The 19,719-nt window shown below is 37.9% G+C and overlaps 1 protein-coding gene across 1 annotated transcript in view; it reads right to left on the reverse strand.

Annotated features, from left to right (window-relative positions):
* Nucleotides 1-1,669: 1,669 nt before the first annotated feature.
* The window catches only part of Ddrgk1 (DDRGK domain containing 1), a 157,991-nt gene continuing 139,941 nt past the window's right edge, over nucleotides 1,670-19,719 (reverse strand). Inside the window, exons 5-6 of the mRNA XM_067142387.2 lie at nucleotides 8,706-8,811; nucleotides 1,670-1,935 (exon numbers count right to left, since the gene is read on the reverse strand). Of these exons, the coding sequence (XP_066998488.1) occupies nucleotides 1,769-1,935; nucleotides 8,706-8,811 (273 nt within the window). The 3' untranslated portion in view covers nucleotides 1,670-1,768. The remainder of the gene's footprint in view (nucleotides 1,936-8,705; nucleotides 8,812-19,719) is intronic.

Below are 19,719 nucleotides of genomic sequence, written 5' to 3' on the forward strand. Positions count from 1 at the left end.
CATTTCATTTTTGCAAAGGGTCAGACTACTTCCATTTTTCTGTGGATTAGTTTTTTTTTTACAAGTAAGAAATTGCTTTATGCCACACTGACACAGATAGGTCTTATAGCAAAGATGAGATAGGAAAGGGCTAAGAGTGGCGATGGAAGCAGCCGTGGCCTTAAGATACAGACCCAGCAGTTGCCTGGTGTAAAAATGGGAAACCATAGAAAACCATCTTGAGGGCTGCCGATGGCGACGATGGGATAGGAAAGGCCTAGGAGTTGGAAGGAAGCGGCCGTGGCCTTAATTAAGGTACAGCCACAGCATTTGCCTGGTGTGAAAATGGGAAACCACGGAAAACCATATTCAGGGCTGCCGACAGTGGGATTCAAACCCACTATCTCCCGGATGCAAGCTCTCAGTCACTTGTTGTTTAAAGGGGCCTAACATCTAAGGTCATCGGCCCGACGGATTCGAACCCACTATTCTCTAATGCAATCTCACAGCTGTGCGACCCTAAGCGCATGGCCACTTGCTCGGTATATAACCATGTCAAGTCACGTGAAGCGAAGAGAACTGTAACCAAACAAGTATAAACGGAACTGTTGGTACACTGAGTCCAAGCACAATGGACAATGAAGAAAGAACAACGAACCAATGTAGAATTAGTCCTGTACAATCTGCATCTGAAATTGATTTACTCATTTTATAAGTATAAAGTGTTACCACATAGCCCTGCAAAAATCAAATGATATATTAATGTGGGGATACGGGAAGGCATGAAATTTGGGATGACTAGAATGGAAGGAAAGGAAACTTTAGAGCTATATTGGAATTAAAATTTATTTGGTAAGTCTTGTACAAAATCAAAACAAAATCAATCTGGACAAAGATCAGTTAAAAATTAAATGTCCAGTTACTCTAAAATGTATACAGGGTGTCCCACCCAACTCTGCGACCCCAAATAGCTCTGAAATTAAACAAAATATTAAAATTCCAATTGGCCAGGAACGTACCCATGTCAGGGGCTCGCACAATGTGAAGGCACACACAATCCACAAAGGCAAACAAATAACCCTCCAACACCAAGTTGCGCTTTTTTAAATGGACCATGTATGTTTATTCTAGCAAAATGACAACTAGAGCTACAACTAGTGATAACACACTTGGTTCCGCTTTTGTAAACACATTTACTAGTAGCAGTCAGAAACTTCATTGTTGTGCAGTACATCTGGCATGGAAAATACACCCACAAATTACCAGTAGCATCTTGTCTGATGAAACCGTGTCACTTCAACAGATGTTTGAAGTGCCCTCCGTTTGCATCAAAACACTTGTGGAATCTGGTAACAAGAGAGTGTTGCACGGATCGCAGTGTTTCTATAGATATTGCCGCACACGCCGCAGTAATAGGACGTTGCATATCCTCTACTGTCGTTGGCAACACTCTATCTTTCACTGTGCCCCAGAGAAAGAAGTCTAATGGTGTCATGTCAGGAGACCGAGGTGGCCATCGCACAGGACCTCCCCGCGCTATCCACCTATTTGAAAACTTTACATCCACAACGTCTCTGGAAACTCGTGCCGAATGTGCGGAACCATCCATCATGCTGGAACCACATTGATAGACGCGTTTATCAAAGACTATAAACATATTTAAGGTTTAATAACATCAATATCATCCATATAAAATCAAATATTTTATTTAGGACTTTACTGTGTGTTAGAGGAACATATAAAGATAAATATACATTTTCCAGGCAATCAATACCACATTCCTAAGAACTCAACTTTTCACTTCAACTGACTGTACAGGATTCAAGTTGATAAGCTGGTTGCTGCTTTCTGCAAGTTCTGCAATCGATACTCGTCCTCGTTGTTTCACAAACTTTGATACGGCAGTTAGTTCCTCCTGAGAGATGTAGATAAATTTTCCTCGATCGTCAATTACACCTACAATTACAGACAACATTCTAATTTCAGTGCATCATACTTCAAGAGAGATAAACAGTGTAGTACAACAAATACGTTATATACAGCAAAATACTGATAACATAAAGTACCGGTAATCCTAGTGCAGTTATGGCAAGCTTACATGCTATTAGAATGGATATGGGGCAGGCATACTAACTCTAGACAGATACCAAAACACCAGCAGGTTCAGCAAGTAGACAAAGCATAGCAGTACACTAGGTATGGTTAAGGATGGCTATTAGTGATAAGCAGTCTGTGACAGAGTCTTGATATTTCTTGAGAATACCGCAATGACAAGTCTTGCAAGAGGTGTCAAGAGATCTCAACAGCATTTTCCCTGCATTGTGTGATGAGCAGCATGTGGTAGGCCTATTGCTAGGCAGAGATGAATGTTGTTTGTGCTGACTATGCAAGAAGTCAACAACAGTCCTTTTCCATTCCGTAGATGCATGTCACTGAGCATTTAGGCTGCTCAGTTTTATCATGCATCTTTTCTTCTTTTATCGATTTTGGCCAGCTGTGGACCATGTAAATAACTCCTCATGATTTAAATTTTCTTTGGCGCCAGTACTCCTTCATCCTCCTGCTTGCTGCTTGTTTCCTTTCAGCCGACCATTGCTGTTTTTTGTTGGTTGCTGTTTCTGGCTCTAGGAAACCCTTAAATGTGTGTAACTTGTTTCTGAAGGTGGTTCTATTGTGGATGTCTTGACGTGTGATGTTAATTTATTGCAAATCCTTCTGCGTGTTAACAAACCATTTTTCATAAGAGCTGCCTTTTCTACTGGGCTTATTGAAGTGGTTAAAGATTTTCTTAGCAAGTCTGTCATCAGGCATTCTTGAAATATGTCCAAAAAATTTGCTTTCGAATGGTATCTGAAATCCTACTGCATATTTTATATATTTCCTTGTTACTGCGTAATCGATATGTGTCAGTACATTTCTATGGACCGAGGATTTTTCTTAAAATCTTTCTTTCCTTCTTCTCAATTTCTTCAATGTCTTTCCTGGTTGTTAATCCCAAGCATTCTGAAGCATACAAGCACTCTGGTTGAATTACTGCCTGATAGTGGCGTAGTTTTGTCCTAATAGAGATCGCTTTCTTGTTGTATGTGTTTTTTGTAAGGTGGAATGCAAGCTCCATTTTTCTGGCTCTCTCGCAGTTTGCTTCTTTATCAAGCCCATTAGGTTGTATTATCTCACCAAGGTATTTGAATTTTACAACTTTATTTATCTTATCATTGTTTGTTGTTACTATGTATCTTGGGGCTTCTGTAATGTTGGTCATGAAATGTGTCTTTTCAAATGATTTCTGCAGGCCAGTCTTCATTGCTACGTCTTTAAAGTGTTAACTTGTATTATCGCAGATCAATATTTTCTGATAACAGTACAATATCGTCAGCAAATGCTAAACAGTTGATAGTGATGTTCTCTTTCTTGTATCCTATCCTTATTTGGTCTTTAATGCCTTTTTCTGCGAGTTCTGTTTCCCATTCTTTGATGACCTTATCCAGGACACAATTGAACAGCAGTGGGGATAGGCAATCTCCTTGCCTTACGCCTGTCTTGATTTCAAAGGGTTCAGATACCTCTCCCACAAACTTAACCTTTGAGTATGTGTTTGTTAAGGTCTCCTTTATTAGCTGTAAAGTCTTGTTATCTGTACCCATTTCTCTAAGGATGTTAAACAATGTGCTCCTATCAACTGAATCATATGCTTTTTGAAAGTCAACAAAAACTGCTCCATACTTCTTGCCTCTAGCAACTCTGTCCTTCAGTATTGTCTTGAGGTTCCAAATTTGTTCCACACATGACGTCCTTTCCGAAAGCCTCCTTGGTATTTGCCGATTTTGTGTTCAACTACTTGTTCTAATCTTGATAACAGTGCCATAGATACTATCTTGTATCTCTTGAAGGAGTGAGATGCCTCTGTAATTGCTGACATGTGTTCTGTTCCCTTTCTTGTGTAGTGGGTGTATTAAGGCTAATTTCCAATCATCGGGAATCTTACAATTGTTCCAGATTTCTTGCATTAACTAGCATAGGTTCTTGATCATTTGGGGGCTCACATGTTTCCATAGTTCACTCGTTATTGAGTCTTCACCAGCCGCTTTGTTGTGCTTAAGTTTCTTGATTAGATCTGCGATTTCTGTTTCATCTGGCGGTGTTGAGTCGGGGTTCTGTTGTGTATATTCTGTGGCGAGCTTCTCCTCTGGCAGTGGGCAGTTAAGCAGCTGTTTAAAGTATTCTGCTAACAGTTGGCAATTTTTTTCATTGTTTGTTGTGATGGTGCCATCCTCTTTCTTGAAACACAAGCTCGGTGGTTGGTATTTAGAAAGGCTCCTCTTAAATGTCTTATGAAAGTCCCTGGTGTTATTCTTTTGGAAGTTTTGTTCTATTGCAGCCAGTTGTTCTTTCTCGAATTTTCTTTTTTTCTCCTCTTATGATTTTAGCAGTTGATTTTCTTTGTTCTTTGAAGCTGTTGTAATCTTCCTCTTTCTTTGATGAGTACCATTTCTTCCATCTTTGTAGTCTGAGTGATATTGCCTGTTCACATCTTTCATTCCACCACGGATGTTTTCGTGATTTCTTGAGCAATGCTGTTTCTTTGGCTGCTTCTATCATCGTCTGCTGCATTTGCTTCCATTCAGTTGTTTCAATGTCTGTCAGTTTTGATACTTGTTGCTGTTGTGTTTTAGATTTTGAGTGTCGAATCTCAATAATCTGTTGTTTGAGCGTTTCTTCTTGCTGCTGGGAATAAACTTGATCTTGATAATTGTTAAATAGTGATCTGTTTCTATGTTGGCTCCTTTCTTAACTTTAACATTCATGATTTCTTTTTGACCTATGGGAGATTGCAACGTGATCAATTTGATATTCTCCTAATTGTTTGGTGATGCCCAGGTCGTTTGTTTCCTAGGAAGCTTCTTGAAATGAGTGGACATCAGTTTCAAATTAAAGTTCCTACAGAACTCTATAAGTCTTTGCCCATTTCTGTTGGTTCTTCTATGAGCTGGGAAATTCCCCACTATTCTCTTGTAGACTTTTTCTCGTCCTACCTGTGCGTTGAAATCCCCAAGTAGTATTTTCACATGATTATCAGGAATTTTTGATGTCACCAATTCTAATTCTTCCCAAAAGTCATCAACCTTTTGTGGGTTAGTTCGATTGTCGTCATTAATTGGCGCATAAGCATTAATGAGGATGTATATTTTCTTTGCAAACTTAATGGTTAGTAGTGAGAGCCTTCCATTTGGAGACTGGAAGTCTATAACCAAATTTAGAATCTTTTTATTGATTACAAATGCTGTTCCTAAGTGTGGCATGTTGTTCATGATCCTTAGGCCAACCTTGCATTTTAGAATTCTATAGTTGCTTGATTCCATCGCAATGTCATCCGTGAATCTTGTTTCTTGAAGTGCCATGATCAGAATATTTTGTTGGTCCATTGCGTCTGTAAGTTGTTCAAGTTTTCCTGTTTTTAAGATTGAATTTATATTCAGCGTGCCAAAAAAGTGTTTCTGTTTAGGTCTTAATTTTGGTGTATTCAGTTTGGATGCGTGTGATGGCAATGGGTTTCCTAGATGCTCCGTCTCATCTATGCATGGTGGTTTGGGCTCTCCAGAATCCGATGGCCCAAGTGCACTGCTTGTAGAAGTGGTGGATTTCCTCGAGGCTGCCACCTGGAGTAGTTTCCGTAAGAAATGTTTCCATCATGTGAGTTAATGGGAGTTGTTGGGGGAGCAGACCGGGGTCAGCTCAAGATACCACTAAAGTTGTAAGCCTTAAGGTTGCTCCTTTCCAGTAGATGTGTCTGGATTGTAGCTCAACTGTCGGCGATAGAAGATTCTTCACCTTCAACACCATTGAAGTTATGTATTCTATTTCTGTGAAAGCTGCTGGTCGCCTTCTTCGTCTGTAACCCGGACAGGGGCCCTTACAGGGTGTTATCATCCGGAGCCAGATGAACCCTGTTTTTTTTTACGAGGTGTTATTCCTCCCCCTCCTCCTTCCTCATCACTTGCGAGATGAAGCCCCAGGCTATACAGGATATCCATTGTAGCAATACATGCAGCAGTATTAAACATATTCAAGGTTACCCAATAAAACAGTGATTTATATCTTAAAAACAAACTCTTGGCTTATAGACGTACTAAATACTAATTATTGGTATCCACAATTTGTTGCTGTTTTAAACCATGCGTGGTTCTAAGTTTGGTCTCAGTTCTTCTTATATGGTATGTGATTTTTGGTTCAATGCTGCTACAAAATGAGATCATAGCAAAATAGGCATAAAAACATATTTTGCTAAGTACATAACAATATTAGCCTTGTGATGGTGAAAAAAGCCAATCTGGAAAGTTTGTTGGTTTGTTTTACTGAAACATACTGACGTACTGGCTTATCTTTAAATCGTTAGAAAATGAGTCTAACCATCGTCGTCTTGGTCTCCCTCTACTTCTCTCACCGTCCATAACAGAGTCCATTATTCTCCCACATAACTTATCCTCCTCCATTCACCTCACATGACCCCAACACCGAAGCCGGTTTATGCGTACAGCTTCATCCATCGAGTTCATTCTTAAATTAGCCTTTATCTCCTCATTCCAAGTACCCTCCCACCATTGTTCCCACCTGTTTGTACCAGCAATAATTCTGGCTACTTTCATGTATGTTACTTCTAATTTATGAATAAGATATCCTGAGTCCAACCTGCTTTTGCTCCCGTAAAGCAAAGTTAGTCTGAAAACAGACTGATGTAAAGATAGCTTTGTCCAGGAGCTGACTTCCTTCTTACAGAACACTGTTGATCGCAACTGCGAGCGTACTGCATTAGCTTTACTACACCTCAATTCGATCTCACTATATTACCATCCTGGGAGAACACACAACTTAAATACTTGACATTATCTACCTGTTCCAGTTTTGTATCACCAATCTGACATTCAATTCTGTTGAATTTCTTACCTACTGACATCAATTTAGTCTTCAAAAGGCTGATTTTCATACCATACTCATTGCATCTAATTTCAAGGTCCAAGATATTACACTGCAGGCTTTCAGCACAATCTGCCATTAAGACCAAGTTGTCAGCATAGGCCAGACTGCTTACTACATTTCCACCTAACTGAATCCCTCCCTGCCACTTTATACCTTTCAGCAGATGATCCATGTAAACTATGAACAGCAAAGGTGAAAGATTACAGCCTTGTCTAACCCCTGTAAGTACCCTGAACCAAGAACTCATTCTACCATCAATTCTCACTGAAGCTCAATTGTCAACAAAAATGCCTTTGATTGATTCTAATAATCTACCATTAATTTCATAGTCCTCCAGTATGGCGAACATCTTTTCCCTCGGTACCCTGTCATATGCTTTCTCTAGATCTACGAAACATAAACACCACTGTCTATTCCTCTTGTAGCATTTTTCAATTACCTGACAAATACTGACAATCTGATCCTGACAGCCCCTCTGTGGTCTGAAACCACACTGGTTTTCATCCAACTTCTTCTCAACCAGTGATCGCACCCTCCCTTCCAAGATGCCAGTGAATACTTTGCCTGGTATACTAATCAATGAGATACCTCGATAATTGTTGCAATACTTCCTGTTCTCTTGCTTATAGGCAGGTGTAATTACTTCTTTTGTCCAATCTGAATGTACCTTACCAACACTCCATGCTAATCCTACTACTCTATGAAGCCATTTCACCCCCTGCCTTCCCACTATACTTCACCATTTCAGGTCTAATTTCATCTATTCCTGCTGCTTTATGCCAATGGAGTTTATTTACCATCCTTTCCACTTCCTCAAGCGTAATTTCACCAACATCATTTTCCTCCTCCCCATGAGCTTGGTTGTTCGCAACACCACCAGGAAGATTTCCTTTTACGTTGAGAAGATGTTCAAAATATTCCCTTCACCTCTCCAGTGATTCTCTGGGATCTATTATGAGTTCACCTGAATGACCCAAAACACTGGTCATTTCCTTCTTTCCTCCCTTCCTAAGATTCTTTATTACCGTCCAGAAAGGTTTCCCTGCTGCTTGACCTAGCCTTTCCAGGTTATTACCAACAACTATTTGTTTCGCTCTGTTTCTTTCATCTACGTACAATTCCCTGTCTGCATCGGCCCTTGTTTGGAGCCATTTCTGATAAGCCTTCTTTTTACGTTTACAAGCTGCTCTCATTCCATCATTCCACTAAGATGTTCACTTTTTCCCATCTTTACACACAGTTGTTCCTAGACATTCCCTTGCTGTTTCTACTACATCATCACTGTATGCCACCCATTTTCTTTCTATACCTTGAACCTGCTTACTGCCTACTGTTCAAAACTTCTCACTAATCATATCCATGGTGATTTGTCTATTAGCTGAGGGTGTTAAGCTTTGAGTTGACGCCTTGGTGCTATTTGACAGGAGGATGCCATGTGCTGGCACCAGGTTACACTTTCTACCTTCCGAATATCATGTATCACATCACTCCTTTCATATCATTAACTCCTCTAATGTGGTTGATCGGGAAGGCATCCAGTTGTAAACATTTCCTACGAAGATTCACTTCATACCCGACCCCATAGATAAACAAGGGTTGGACATACACATTATTAGATCTTTCCATTGGTGCTATCGCCTCATAATATGTTAAGTTCATTCCTTCATTATCAGCTTCTCTACCTGCTTATGACACCTTATGGCACAAATGCTTCTGATCAGATCTTAATAAGATATTCCCTTTTTACTTACCAGTAAGTATCCCATCTTTCTGAAGGTCTTGAATTCGATCAATTACGTTCTGAGTTTTCAACTTGAAAGTAGCTGCTAGGTCCTCTAAAACAACTACCTTCATATTCTGAAAGAAAAGAAAATTTAAAAAGTTAAAGCTTGTCTGTGATTTCCTATCACATCTGTACATTTCACGTGCCAGAGTATTGTGGAGTAGTGTCAGTTATATTGTTTATAACATTTTAATTATGGACAGTCATCTTATCTGTACGAAATCATCATTTTGATGTGTGGCCTTCAGAACTATGTATAGTTGTGGTGTATAGCTTGTAGATGTTGTTTGTGGATGTTTATACAGAGGAGTCAAGAAAAATGTAGACACTCTTTGATGGTAAATATCTTGGAACAAAATGACACATGGCCAGGCTAAGTGGCTCTTAAGGTGAAGGCGCTGGCTTTCTGACCCCAACTTGGCAGGTTCGATCCTGGCTCTGTCCGGTGGTATTTCAAGGTGCTCAAATACATCAGCCTCGTGTTGGTAGATTTACTAGCAAGTAAAAGAACTCCGGCGAGACTAAAATCTGGTACCTTGGCATCTCTGAAAACCGTAAAAGTATTTACTGGAACGTAAAGCAAATAACATTATTTATTATTATAAATGACATATCATTACAATTCTTGCATGGTAGTGTAGTCCATTGTTTTCTCAACAGATGATGAAAGTCACGTGAATAGTGCGACAATCTTAGCGCAGCAATGAATGAAGTAAGATTGTCGTTTGAGCAACGCAAGGCCATATTGAAGTGGTACTGGAAGTATGACAACATGATGGAGGTACAATGGCAATGGCATAATGTGTATGGACTGCAGCCACCAACACGTACAACAATTTATTGTATTCGAGATAAATTTGAAGCCAACGTTACCGTTCAGGATATGCATAAGGAAAGGTCTGGCAGACCAAAAACATCAACAAGTCCAGCTTCCAGCACTGCTGTGTTGCAGCATTTTACTAGGTCACCTCAAAAATCTGTGAATAAGGGTGCATGTGAATGCGGGGTAAACTGATCAACCGTATGACAAATTCTGAAAGCTGCAAAATGTACATTCTCCAAGATCGTTGCATGCTACGAATGAGGACGATCCGGATCGAAAGATGGAGTACTGCGAGTGGTTTGAAGGCATGCTTTGCGAGGATGCAGGGATGGTTACCTGGTCTGAAGAGGCACAATTCAAACTGAACGGTACTGTAAACCACCACAACTGCATGTACTGGGCTCCTGAAAATCTTCACGTTCACGTGGACAAATGTCTTAATCTAGCCGGTGTTAATGTGTAGTGTGATGTGGTCTGTCATCGTGCAGTTTGATTGGCCCATTCTTACATTCAAAGATAAAGGGTAGGATTCTCCACCTGTTCAATACAACTTAAAATGTGATATAAATTAAAATGTCATATTTTATTATTAATTTTTAGGTACCGGTTTTGGCATTTTTTATGCCATCATCAGCCTAGGGTTAAGCAAACAAGGACATTGAGTAAATTACATATGTATATACAAAAATACACCTTCTAAAAGTCTAGCAATTTATAATTGCATCACAACATAAAACCCTAGGCTGATGATGGCATAAAAAATGCCAAAACCGGTACCTAAAAATTAATAATAAAATGTGACATTTTAATTTATATCACATTTTAAGTTGTATTGAACAGGTGGAGAATCCTACCCTTTATCTTTGAATGTAAATCTTTTTTCAATACGGACCAGTTATGAAGTTTTTGACGTTGAATATGGCCCATTCTTCTTTGATGGTACCGTAACTGTTGAGGTGTATTTTAACATGCTAAAAACATCGATTTTTACCTGCCATCTGAGAGGTGTTTCAAATGAAAGATTTTACCTACAACAAGATGGCACTCCACCTCACTACCACAGAGATGTCAGAGCCTACGTGGATGAAAACCTATCTGGACGATGGATAGGTCGAAGGTCGAAGAGGAGCTGTTGCGTACCCACCATGGTCTCCAGACCTTACACCTCTTGATTTCTACCTATGGGGGACCTTGAAAAATGAAGTTTATTGACAGAAGCCAGCTACACTGAATGAACTATGAGAAGCCATCGAGGCGTCCTGTGCGGCTATCACACCGGCGATACTGACAGCCGTAGTTCGGTCAGCAGTTCAGTGGCATCGATGTTGTTTGGCTGCTAATGGGGGTCACTTTGAACACACAAAATACCCCCCGTGCAAGAATTGTAACGGTATGTCATTTTGTTCCATAATATTGACTCTCAAGGAATGTCTACATTTTTCTGGACCCCTCTGTATTGGATATATTGTTTATAATCCAAATCATCAACAGTCATTTTATCAATATCAATTCAAGAAGAGGGTAGAACTGAACACTGGAACTTCCATAACAAGCTCAACATACATGCAGTGACCAAATGTGATACAGAGAGTGCTTTTTCATGACAACCACTCATGTGGAACTTATTCAAATAAGTGTTTTTAAGCTCTGTGTACGTAGTATTTTAACGTGTTTTTATGTTTTTGGATAAGTTTTTTCTTTTAAATGTTTTGTATACTTTTATTAACTTGCCAATTTAAAATTACATGGCTGAAGATGACCCTACGCAAGGGTCGAAACCGGTCCCATACATATGAAATGGTGTAATTTTTAGTTATGTCATTTAAGTTGTACTGAAAGGTAACTGTCCTGTTCTCCTTATGCAAGATGATGGGTAGTGTGTCACAGGGAATAGAAGGAATGTGTTGTAAATATTTTTTCATTTGCCTAACAAGGCTGAGCTGTAAGATATACCGTTTATAATTGTGATTTATCAGCATGTCAATTATCACACACCAAGGGAAGATATTGTAACTGTACGAAAGTACGATCCCCTGATTTTAGGTTAGGAAATTTTTGTAAATGGATCTACAATATAAAGTATGGAAAATCATGTGATTTGTTACGTTAAGATGTAAGAACATAGTATTATAAGAAGGATTTGTAGTTATGGAATACCGAATATGGATATTATTATATTTTGTATAAGTTGTAACTTTGGGTGAGAATCTGTACATATGGTATAGTGGTGTATATTGCTCAAGACTGTGCAACAGGGGAAATAGTGACTATATCAGGAAAGGAAAGACGGTTGAAGTTGGTTGAAATTGTTGTAACAAGTGGCTTGAAAACCGGGGTTGCAGTCGGGAGATACAAGCTACGGATCATGATGCATCAATATAGATGGAACACATGATAGCACTTATTTTATGTATGGGTGGCTCAACAGCCAATACGAAGGTTCCAATGTTGAACAAGATTTTCTTGATTGATAGACGCTAGGAGATATGTCAGGGAGATTGTTGCTATCAGTCGACTTTTGAAGAAACTATCGTAATATGGAGAGAGGCTTTATAAATGTGTGCGATCGTGTAACTGTGTTCATTTGCTCGTTCATTATCTGGTTTATTCCTCTGTGGGATAATGTATACATACCGGCCAATTTTTATGGTTTATTCATAAAATTTACAGAAATTGTGCAGCATTTTACGGTTTTACGGATGGACAGTGTCATTTTAAGACTTCGCGGACAAAAATTTGAAACAATTGAATGTTTGCGTGGGTCAAAGGCAAGTCCACGATAGTCGATAACTCATTCTTTGATATGATTGGTACTTTTAACCGTGACTTTGTGTCGTCATTGGAATTGAATTTAAAGCCAGGATAACAATTCTTCCATGTGAATCTTAGGTGTCGACAAGCTCTGCTCTGCGAATTCTTTGTTCCGCTCCATTCGCTTGTTGTGATTTAACCCATATTCTTTGACCACGCAAGTGTTGTTCTTTGTTCATGAAGTTGGCGTTCCTTGAATGCTTCAGCCTTATGTCATATTTTAATGAAGTGTTGGAGTTTGTGTGTTATAATTTCATGCTTCGCAGTTTCCTGTATGCCTTGGACTAATTACATTCATTCCACGTGTGTGTGTTTTTTACCATGTGCATATTCTTAGTTCACGAGGTTGGCGTCGTGTTCATTTAATGGTTCAAGACTTTGTGTACTTTGACATGTTTTAATGAAATGTTTGACTGCCTAGAGTGTTTGTTATAATTTTATGTGACGTTCAGTGATCCAGGTTCCTTGCGATGTTTCAGTAGATACTTCGGGACAAATATTTCAGGTTCCCTATGGGAATCAACATCTATATCATCGTTTCAGTAGACATTTGTTCTCGGACATTTTCATACGCTATATTCCTATTGTAGGATTCACAAATCAATCCAACAAGAAACAGTGCTTCCAAATATTTAAAGAATCATATTCTGTTAATTTTCTGTGCATACTAAAATCAAGAAAGGGAGAAAAATATGCCTTTTACATGGTATGTGGGTGTGATATTAATATTGCACATGGTCGAAGAAATGATTTAATCATGCGAAGTGCGATAAACACGTAAGTTATGTTAAACTGAAGGAAGATAACAAGAAAATCAACACCTCATTTGCCAAGTCTGGAAACGCTGAGAGAGAGGTAATTAGGGCCGAGTGTCTGTTTACTTCCTTTTTGGTGGAACACGATGTGCCCCTAAGTGTGGCTGATCATGCTGATGCTTTATTTAAGATGATGTTTCCCACATCAAAAGTTGCAAAGAAATATACCTATGATCACATGAAAATGACAAGCATTGTAAATAAAATGGCAAAAAATGCATCACCTTAAGTTGTTAAGTGTTTTCAGAACAGACCATTTTCTTTGGCAATGGATGGAAGCAATGATACGAATGCTAAGTTGTATTCTATTGTTGTTACATTCTATGATATTCTGCAGGAAAAAGTAGTGAGCACTGTGCTATCCATACCAGCGTAAGATGGCGACTCAACAGGGCGAAACATAGGTAACCTGATGTTATCACAACAGAATTCTCATAACATAACAATTGAAAACTGTGTGGCTTTCTGCTCTGACAATGCTCCTGTTGTAACAGGACACAAAAAAAGTGTTTCAGCAGTTCTGAAGGAAGTTCAACCAGGTATTGCCATCATAGGTTGCATTTGCTACCTGATTAATCTAGCAGCTGAAAAGGTGCTGGAAGATTACCACTTGAAGTGGATGAGATCCTTGTTGATATATTTTATTTCTTAGAGAAGAGTGTCAGAAATTTCAGAACTTGCACCATAAAGAGGCAAAGAAAATTTTGAAGCATGTATGTACTAGGTAATTATCTTTAGGCAGATGTCTGGATAGACTATTGGACCAGTGGGATCCACTTCTTTCTTTCTTCAAGGAGGAAGTATTATTATGTATCCAAAATATTTCCACAAGCTTGACATCTTTCAGAATACCTAGAGTTGATCAAAGTGGATCCAAAGAGTATCAGAAAAAGAGAATTCTTGATTCTGCTACTACACATGCCCTTAAAAAAAATAGCATATTCTTCCAAATGTGACAAACCCATCCTAAAAAGTAACACTTCTGCTACAACATGTGAGGAAAAATTGTTTATGTTCCTGTCCTCAAACTTGAACAAGGCCTTTTGCACATTCCTTCATGTGACTATTACTGCATTTGACAAATTCAATGTTGCCCTTCTCAGACTTCTTCCCTACAAGTTCACTTTTTATCAGAACTTCTAATGGATTTGCTAAAGCAGTTGTTCACCAAGTTTGTTAAGGCCAAAATTGTCAAGAGCTCCTTACTGCTTGAAGTTGAGTACAACTTGATTCAAAATCAAATAAGTGATGATGACTCAGTTATTGGCATTCAGACTTCGAACACAGTGAATGAACTCCAACATGCAGATAAATCCCTTTTCGTTTGTACTGCCTGTGACTATATCAACAAGTTTCCACTCAAGGATGATGTGTTAAAGCGTGTTCCAAGTTGTTAGGTTAGACGAAATTGAAGATGCACAGCTTTCTTCCATTCGTTTTTTCTTCCTATCATGTTATGCAAGGAAGAGAATGAAACTACAGATGAGGTGGTGAATGAGCTTCAGAGGCAGTTCAAAGATCTTCAGGTAGATGATAATTTGGCTGCAAATAAAGATGCTGCAAGTGATTCCAGTTGGGCACAAATATCAAGAATTCGTGGAACCGATGGACTTATTAAGTTAACAGAATTTCTAGAGCAATGTTCTCTATTCTCACCATACCCCCATAGCCATGCCGAATGTGAACGTGTTTTCAGACTTGTGAAGAAAAATAGAACAGAGTTCAGATCATCCATGCCCAATGAATCTCTGGAGTCTATTTCTATTTTGAAGACCAGGAGTTTTGGTCCCTGATATGACAAAATATTTTCTAAAGACTTTTTCCAGGAAGCTAAAAAGACCACAACTATGACTTTCAAGTAGAACTAGCATGTGATTTTTGCAGTGTGTATTATATTATTCCTTGCCTGTGTTACATTAAACAAGTTTTGCTGTGTACAGCCTTTCTCAATTATCGCATATTTGTTTAATTTATCAAGGAAGTCCTGTTATGTATGCTCTAAACAATATTCACCATGCCTGCTGGGGTTTAACATGGATTTCTTCTTGATTGTTATATTCATCCACAAATCATTGGCCTACAATGTAAGCAGATATGATTTCACTGAAGTATCCTGTTTAAAGCATGAATCATTATATTTAGTAGCCCAGAAGTATTATTATTTTAACTGGAATAGGGACAGCTGTGGGGAAGTCATCAAATTTTCTTCACTGTATTTTGAAAAACTCATCTATTGTTCTAAAAGAAATTAATTATACTGTATAAAATATCTAATTATTTGGACATTTGAGAATTGGACTTTTTGATTTGAAAAATCGATCTATTGTTCCAAAAAAATATTAATTATTTTATCATTTTGGAACTGTGAAAAAAAAAATGTATTTATAATTGGAATTATGTTTGAAGAAATTTGGCATTTAAATTATTTGGTAGCTGTGGATGTACAAAATTGTCATGATTAATATGTGAAAGTTTTGTTGTAACTGGTATTTGCAAGCTTTAATAGTTTACTTGTGAAACAGCGTGTACCTACACGTGCCGTTTTTAGAAGAATATTTCCAGTAGTTTCCCGTTACATCAAAAGACATATCTCGAAAAGCATTCCTATTGGTAAGAATAAAAGTGTTTTATTGGTGAATGTGAAAGTCGCGAGTATATTCAGAGTTATGATTGGTCACCTTGGGAGTTGCACCATTTCCTGCTCTTCGCTCCTTTGTGGGAGCGAAGCTCTCTACCACGTTTTTTGCTACTGATCAGCCTAGAGGGCGGACACGCTTTGGCTTCTGTTCCGTCATGGGATACCTACCTTGGGGTAAACACTACTTCTTCTTGTTATTTGGACTTAATCTAACTTAAATGTAAATTTTTCTTTCGCATAAGAGTTTACCTTGTAAGTAATGAATTTCATTATAAAACCGTATTGGATTTCAGAATAAGAAGTTATTATATTAATAAAAACCACCTTTCTAATACATGACAATCCTTTGTATTTAGGATAAAACCATTAATAGATTTTATAATTAGGACACGTTTTGCTCATGCTTCATGAGCATCATCACCTAGAAATAACTTAATCCAAGGTAGATCAGGGCCCTGATCCCGGTATATATAATGTAAAAATGTCTAATAATACATTGATTAAAAACAAATTTTAACAATTTAAAGATAATCAGTAAGATTACATTATGTCTATTAAAACAAATATTGACCATTAAAATTGCTTAAAATGTAAGTGAAATGAAAGACATGAAGATGCTACAATAATTTGCTGTGAGTGATTGTTCCTATAAATCAATGATCATAATAATCTTCGCTCAATGGCATTAGACTGCTTGTAATTAAAAACAGTTTTTCACATTAGGAGTGAGCTCGTGTAATGGACTATGATCTTGTTTCATAGATTAAACGTGATGGGGTGTGTTGAAATCACATGTATTGGTTGAAAAACGAACTGTACAGATGGATAAGACGTTGCCTGGATCGGTGTAAAAAACTTTATGAGACTCCCTCGCATTGTATTTCAAATGTTATTATTATTGGGCTTCAAATGGGGAACTACTGATCTCGTAGGTGAAACTTGGATTTATTTCTAGCTGATGATGCTCACGAAGCATGAGCGAAAAATGTTCTAATTATAATATCTATTAATGGTTTTATCCTAAATACAAAGGACTGCCATGTATTGGAAAGGTGGTTTTCATTAATACAATAACTTCTTAAGTTAGTTGCTTTACGTCGCACCGACACAGATAGGTCTTTTGGCGACGATGGGACAGGGAAGGGCTGGGAGTGGGAAGGAAGCAGCCGTGGCCTTAATTAAGGTACAGCCCCAGCATTTGCCTGGTGTGAAAATGGGAAACTACGGAAAACCATCTTCAGGACTGTCGACAGTGGGGTTCGAACCTACTATCTCCCAAATACTGGATACTGGCCGCACTTAAGCGACTGCAGCTATCGAGCTCGGTGATAACTTCTTAAGAGTTTACCCTCGGTATTCACATTCACCATTTAATCATCGATATGACTTAGCTGTTCAGCTAAGTAGCAACCTTTTGTATTTGGAGGCAATTCCCTTTTCCTTTTATTGAAAGAAAAATTGTAATTAAGATGTCATAACCTTTGCTCAGATTTGCCTCCGGTAGTTCAGTGTTGCTTAACTCACGTCCCGAAAAATGATGTTTCTTGCTGGAAGTGTTTTAGGTGAGAATACTAGGTTTTGGCTCCTCTGTGTTAAGTTTTTTTTAAATCTCCCACCCTTTCTTTGCTGTGTTAATACCTGGTCAAGCCCCTTGCTGAATCTCACTTATGTTATTATGTTATGTCTATTTTCCTTTCTCAAAATAATTTGAAATTGACATCATTTGTAACGAGGATCTGCAAATTTACCTTCATTTGTAAATGAGGTTGTTTATTTCATATTGCTGTTTGGTTTTGATTTTGTTCATCAATTTTAATCGCTGTTTTGTTAGGTCACTTCATTCAAATTTTTGAGGGTAATTACCATCCACGTTTCTTTCCCCACAACGCAAAAGTAACCATCCACCCTCTTAGGGATTTCCATGCCGCTTCCCATGTCCCTTCTTAGCTGTTATGATTGTCAACCTGTTTGTTTATGCTTTAAGCAATTTTCAGGCCGTGAACGTTGTTTGAATTCTGAAAGGTTTTATTGTTTTTAATCTGTAAGTTTTTTATTATTATTATTATTATTATTATTATTATTATTATTATCATTGTATTTTAAATATTTTTTAAAATGTAACCTGTAAATGAGATAACATTTTGGTAGCAAAGGGTGGTTGTGAACGAAAGAGAGGTTGACGGTGATTGCCTCTGAGCTAACCTTAATAATTTCAAGTTAAAATCTTGTAAAAATTTTCTCCCTACTTTTCATGATGTCTCAAGTTGTTTCAGTCACATTGCTGTAACTGCGAAAAGTGTAATTTAACTGATGTCATTTTTCCTTTTAAAGGATGTAATTACTGTGTGTGCATTCCTAATCTCTGTTTATCCATGATGTTTGATCGCGCTCAATATTCACATCCTGAGGGAGTTTGCTATTATCTCCGTATAAGGCATGTGAATGTGTTTGGCATTCTGTCCGTGATGTGGAATCAACCTGTTTTTAACCTGTAATTACCTGAACATTGGAGGAAATGGTAAGTCACTATTCGTGATATTCTTTTTCAGTTTGTTGTCAATTTTGTGTTGAAAAGTTGTGTCTGTGGTAAGCCTTCTGCTAACTGAGTGAATATTTTAAAGATACAGTAAATCATCACATTGCATGTGCCATGTTCTGAGAGTCTTCTGTGATAAATTTCAATATGTGTTCATTAATTTAAAGTTTTCTCGATTCATGTGTTTTGATTGTAACATCTGCGTGATCACCTGTTGCTTTAGGTTATGTCTTTGAATCGTGCTAAGTCGTGTATCTTCCCGTGCGACTTCGTGCTTATTTTTCAAACAGTTGATGTACATATCTGTGGAAGACAGCTGACTGCTTGACCAACTTCGAGTTGTGTGCACCATTCCATCTTAAAATTAACTCGTGTCATTCTTCTTGTTCTTCTTCCAGATTTTGTAATTTCAAATTTAATGATCATCCTGGTTATCATGTACATGTTAGTAAGTGTCCAGCATGGAGTTTCACTAGATTTTCAAAAATGTATTCTGGTAAATTTTGAGTAACAAATTGTGGGTTAAACTTTGTAATTCTTTTGACAATTTTTTAAATGTTTATTTTGTTTGGCAAATTTTGTGTTTTGGTAAATTATTTTCTGAATTACAAATTTTGTTTCTTGTTGCCTGTTGTGTAAGTACATTTCATTTGGCATTATGGATCATACCCGTATGTGTTTAACATTTTCTGTAATGTTGCATTTTGGCTCAGTGTTGTCTAAATTTCTGGTCGTCAACCTTGCAACATTACATGTATCTGAGTGTATTTCGGTCTTCTACTGTACCTTGGTTCGATTCTGAGTATGACATTACTTAGGGCGTTCCTAGTCAGTTGCTAAATTGTTAAAGCAGATAGATTTTGAGGTCTCTGAATCTCTTCAAAAACTTTCCTAGATCTTCTGTTGAGCTTTCCTATCGTGCAATTTTCTATTTCCTTCTCATTTATTTTTATTATCCCGCGTATTCCTATATTTGCTAGGGAGGGTTCGAAGAGGACTTGGATGGTCTCATAGGGTGACACAATGATCACCATATTATAGACCAGGCAATGCTGAGACCATAATGGCAAACTTTGATGGGTTATGGATGTGCACCTGTGCTCACGACATATATTTGAAGTCCGGCGTACATCTAATGTGAAATGCTTTGGCAATCTTTTTTCCTAGGTATCAGATGGCTAGATGTAGGATACTGTCCATTAACTGTTGTGAACTATGAGCTAGGAGGATTTTCTTCAAATGGTTTCCATACCATTATCCCGAGCTATTTATTTCAGTTAAATCTGTTTTGTTGCATCACAGGTCATTAAGATTTGTTTTTCAGTTATTCTAAATTTGTTGTGAAATTTGATGGTAAAC

Source organism: Anabrus simplex, chromosome 1 (assembly GCF_040414725.1).
Source record: "Anabrus simplex isolate iqAnaSimp1 chromosome 1, ASM4041472v1, whole genome shotgun sequence".
NCBI lineage: Eukaryota > Metazoa > Arthropoda > Insecta > Orthoptera > Tettigoniidae > Anabrus > Anabrus simplex.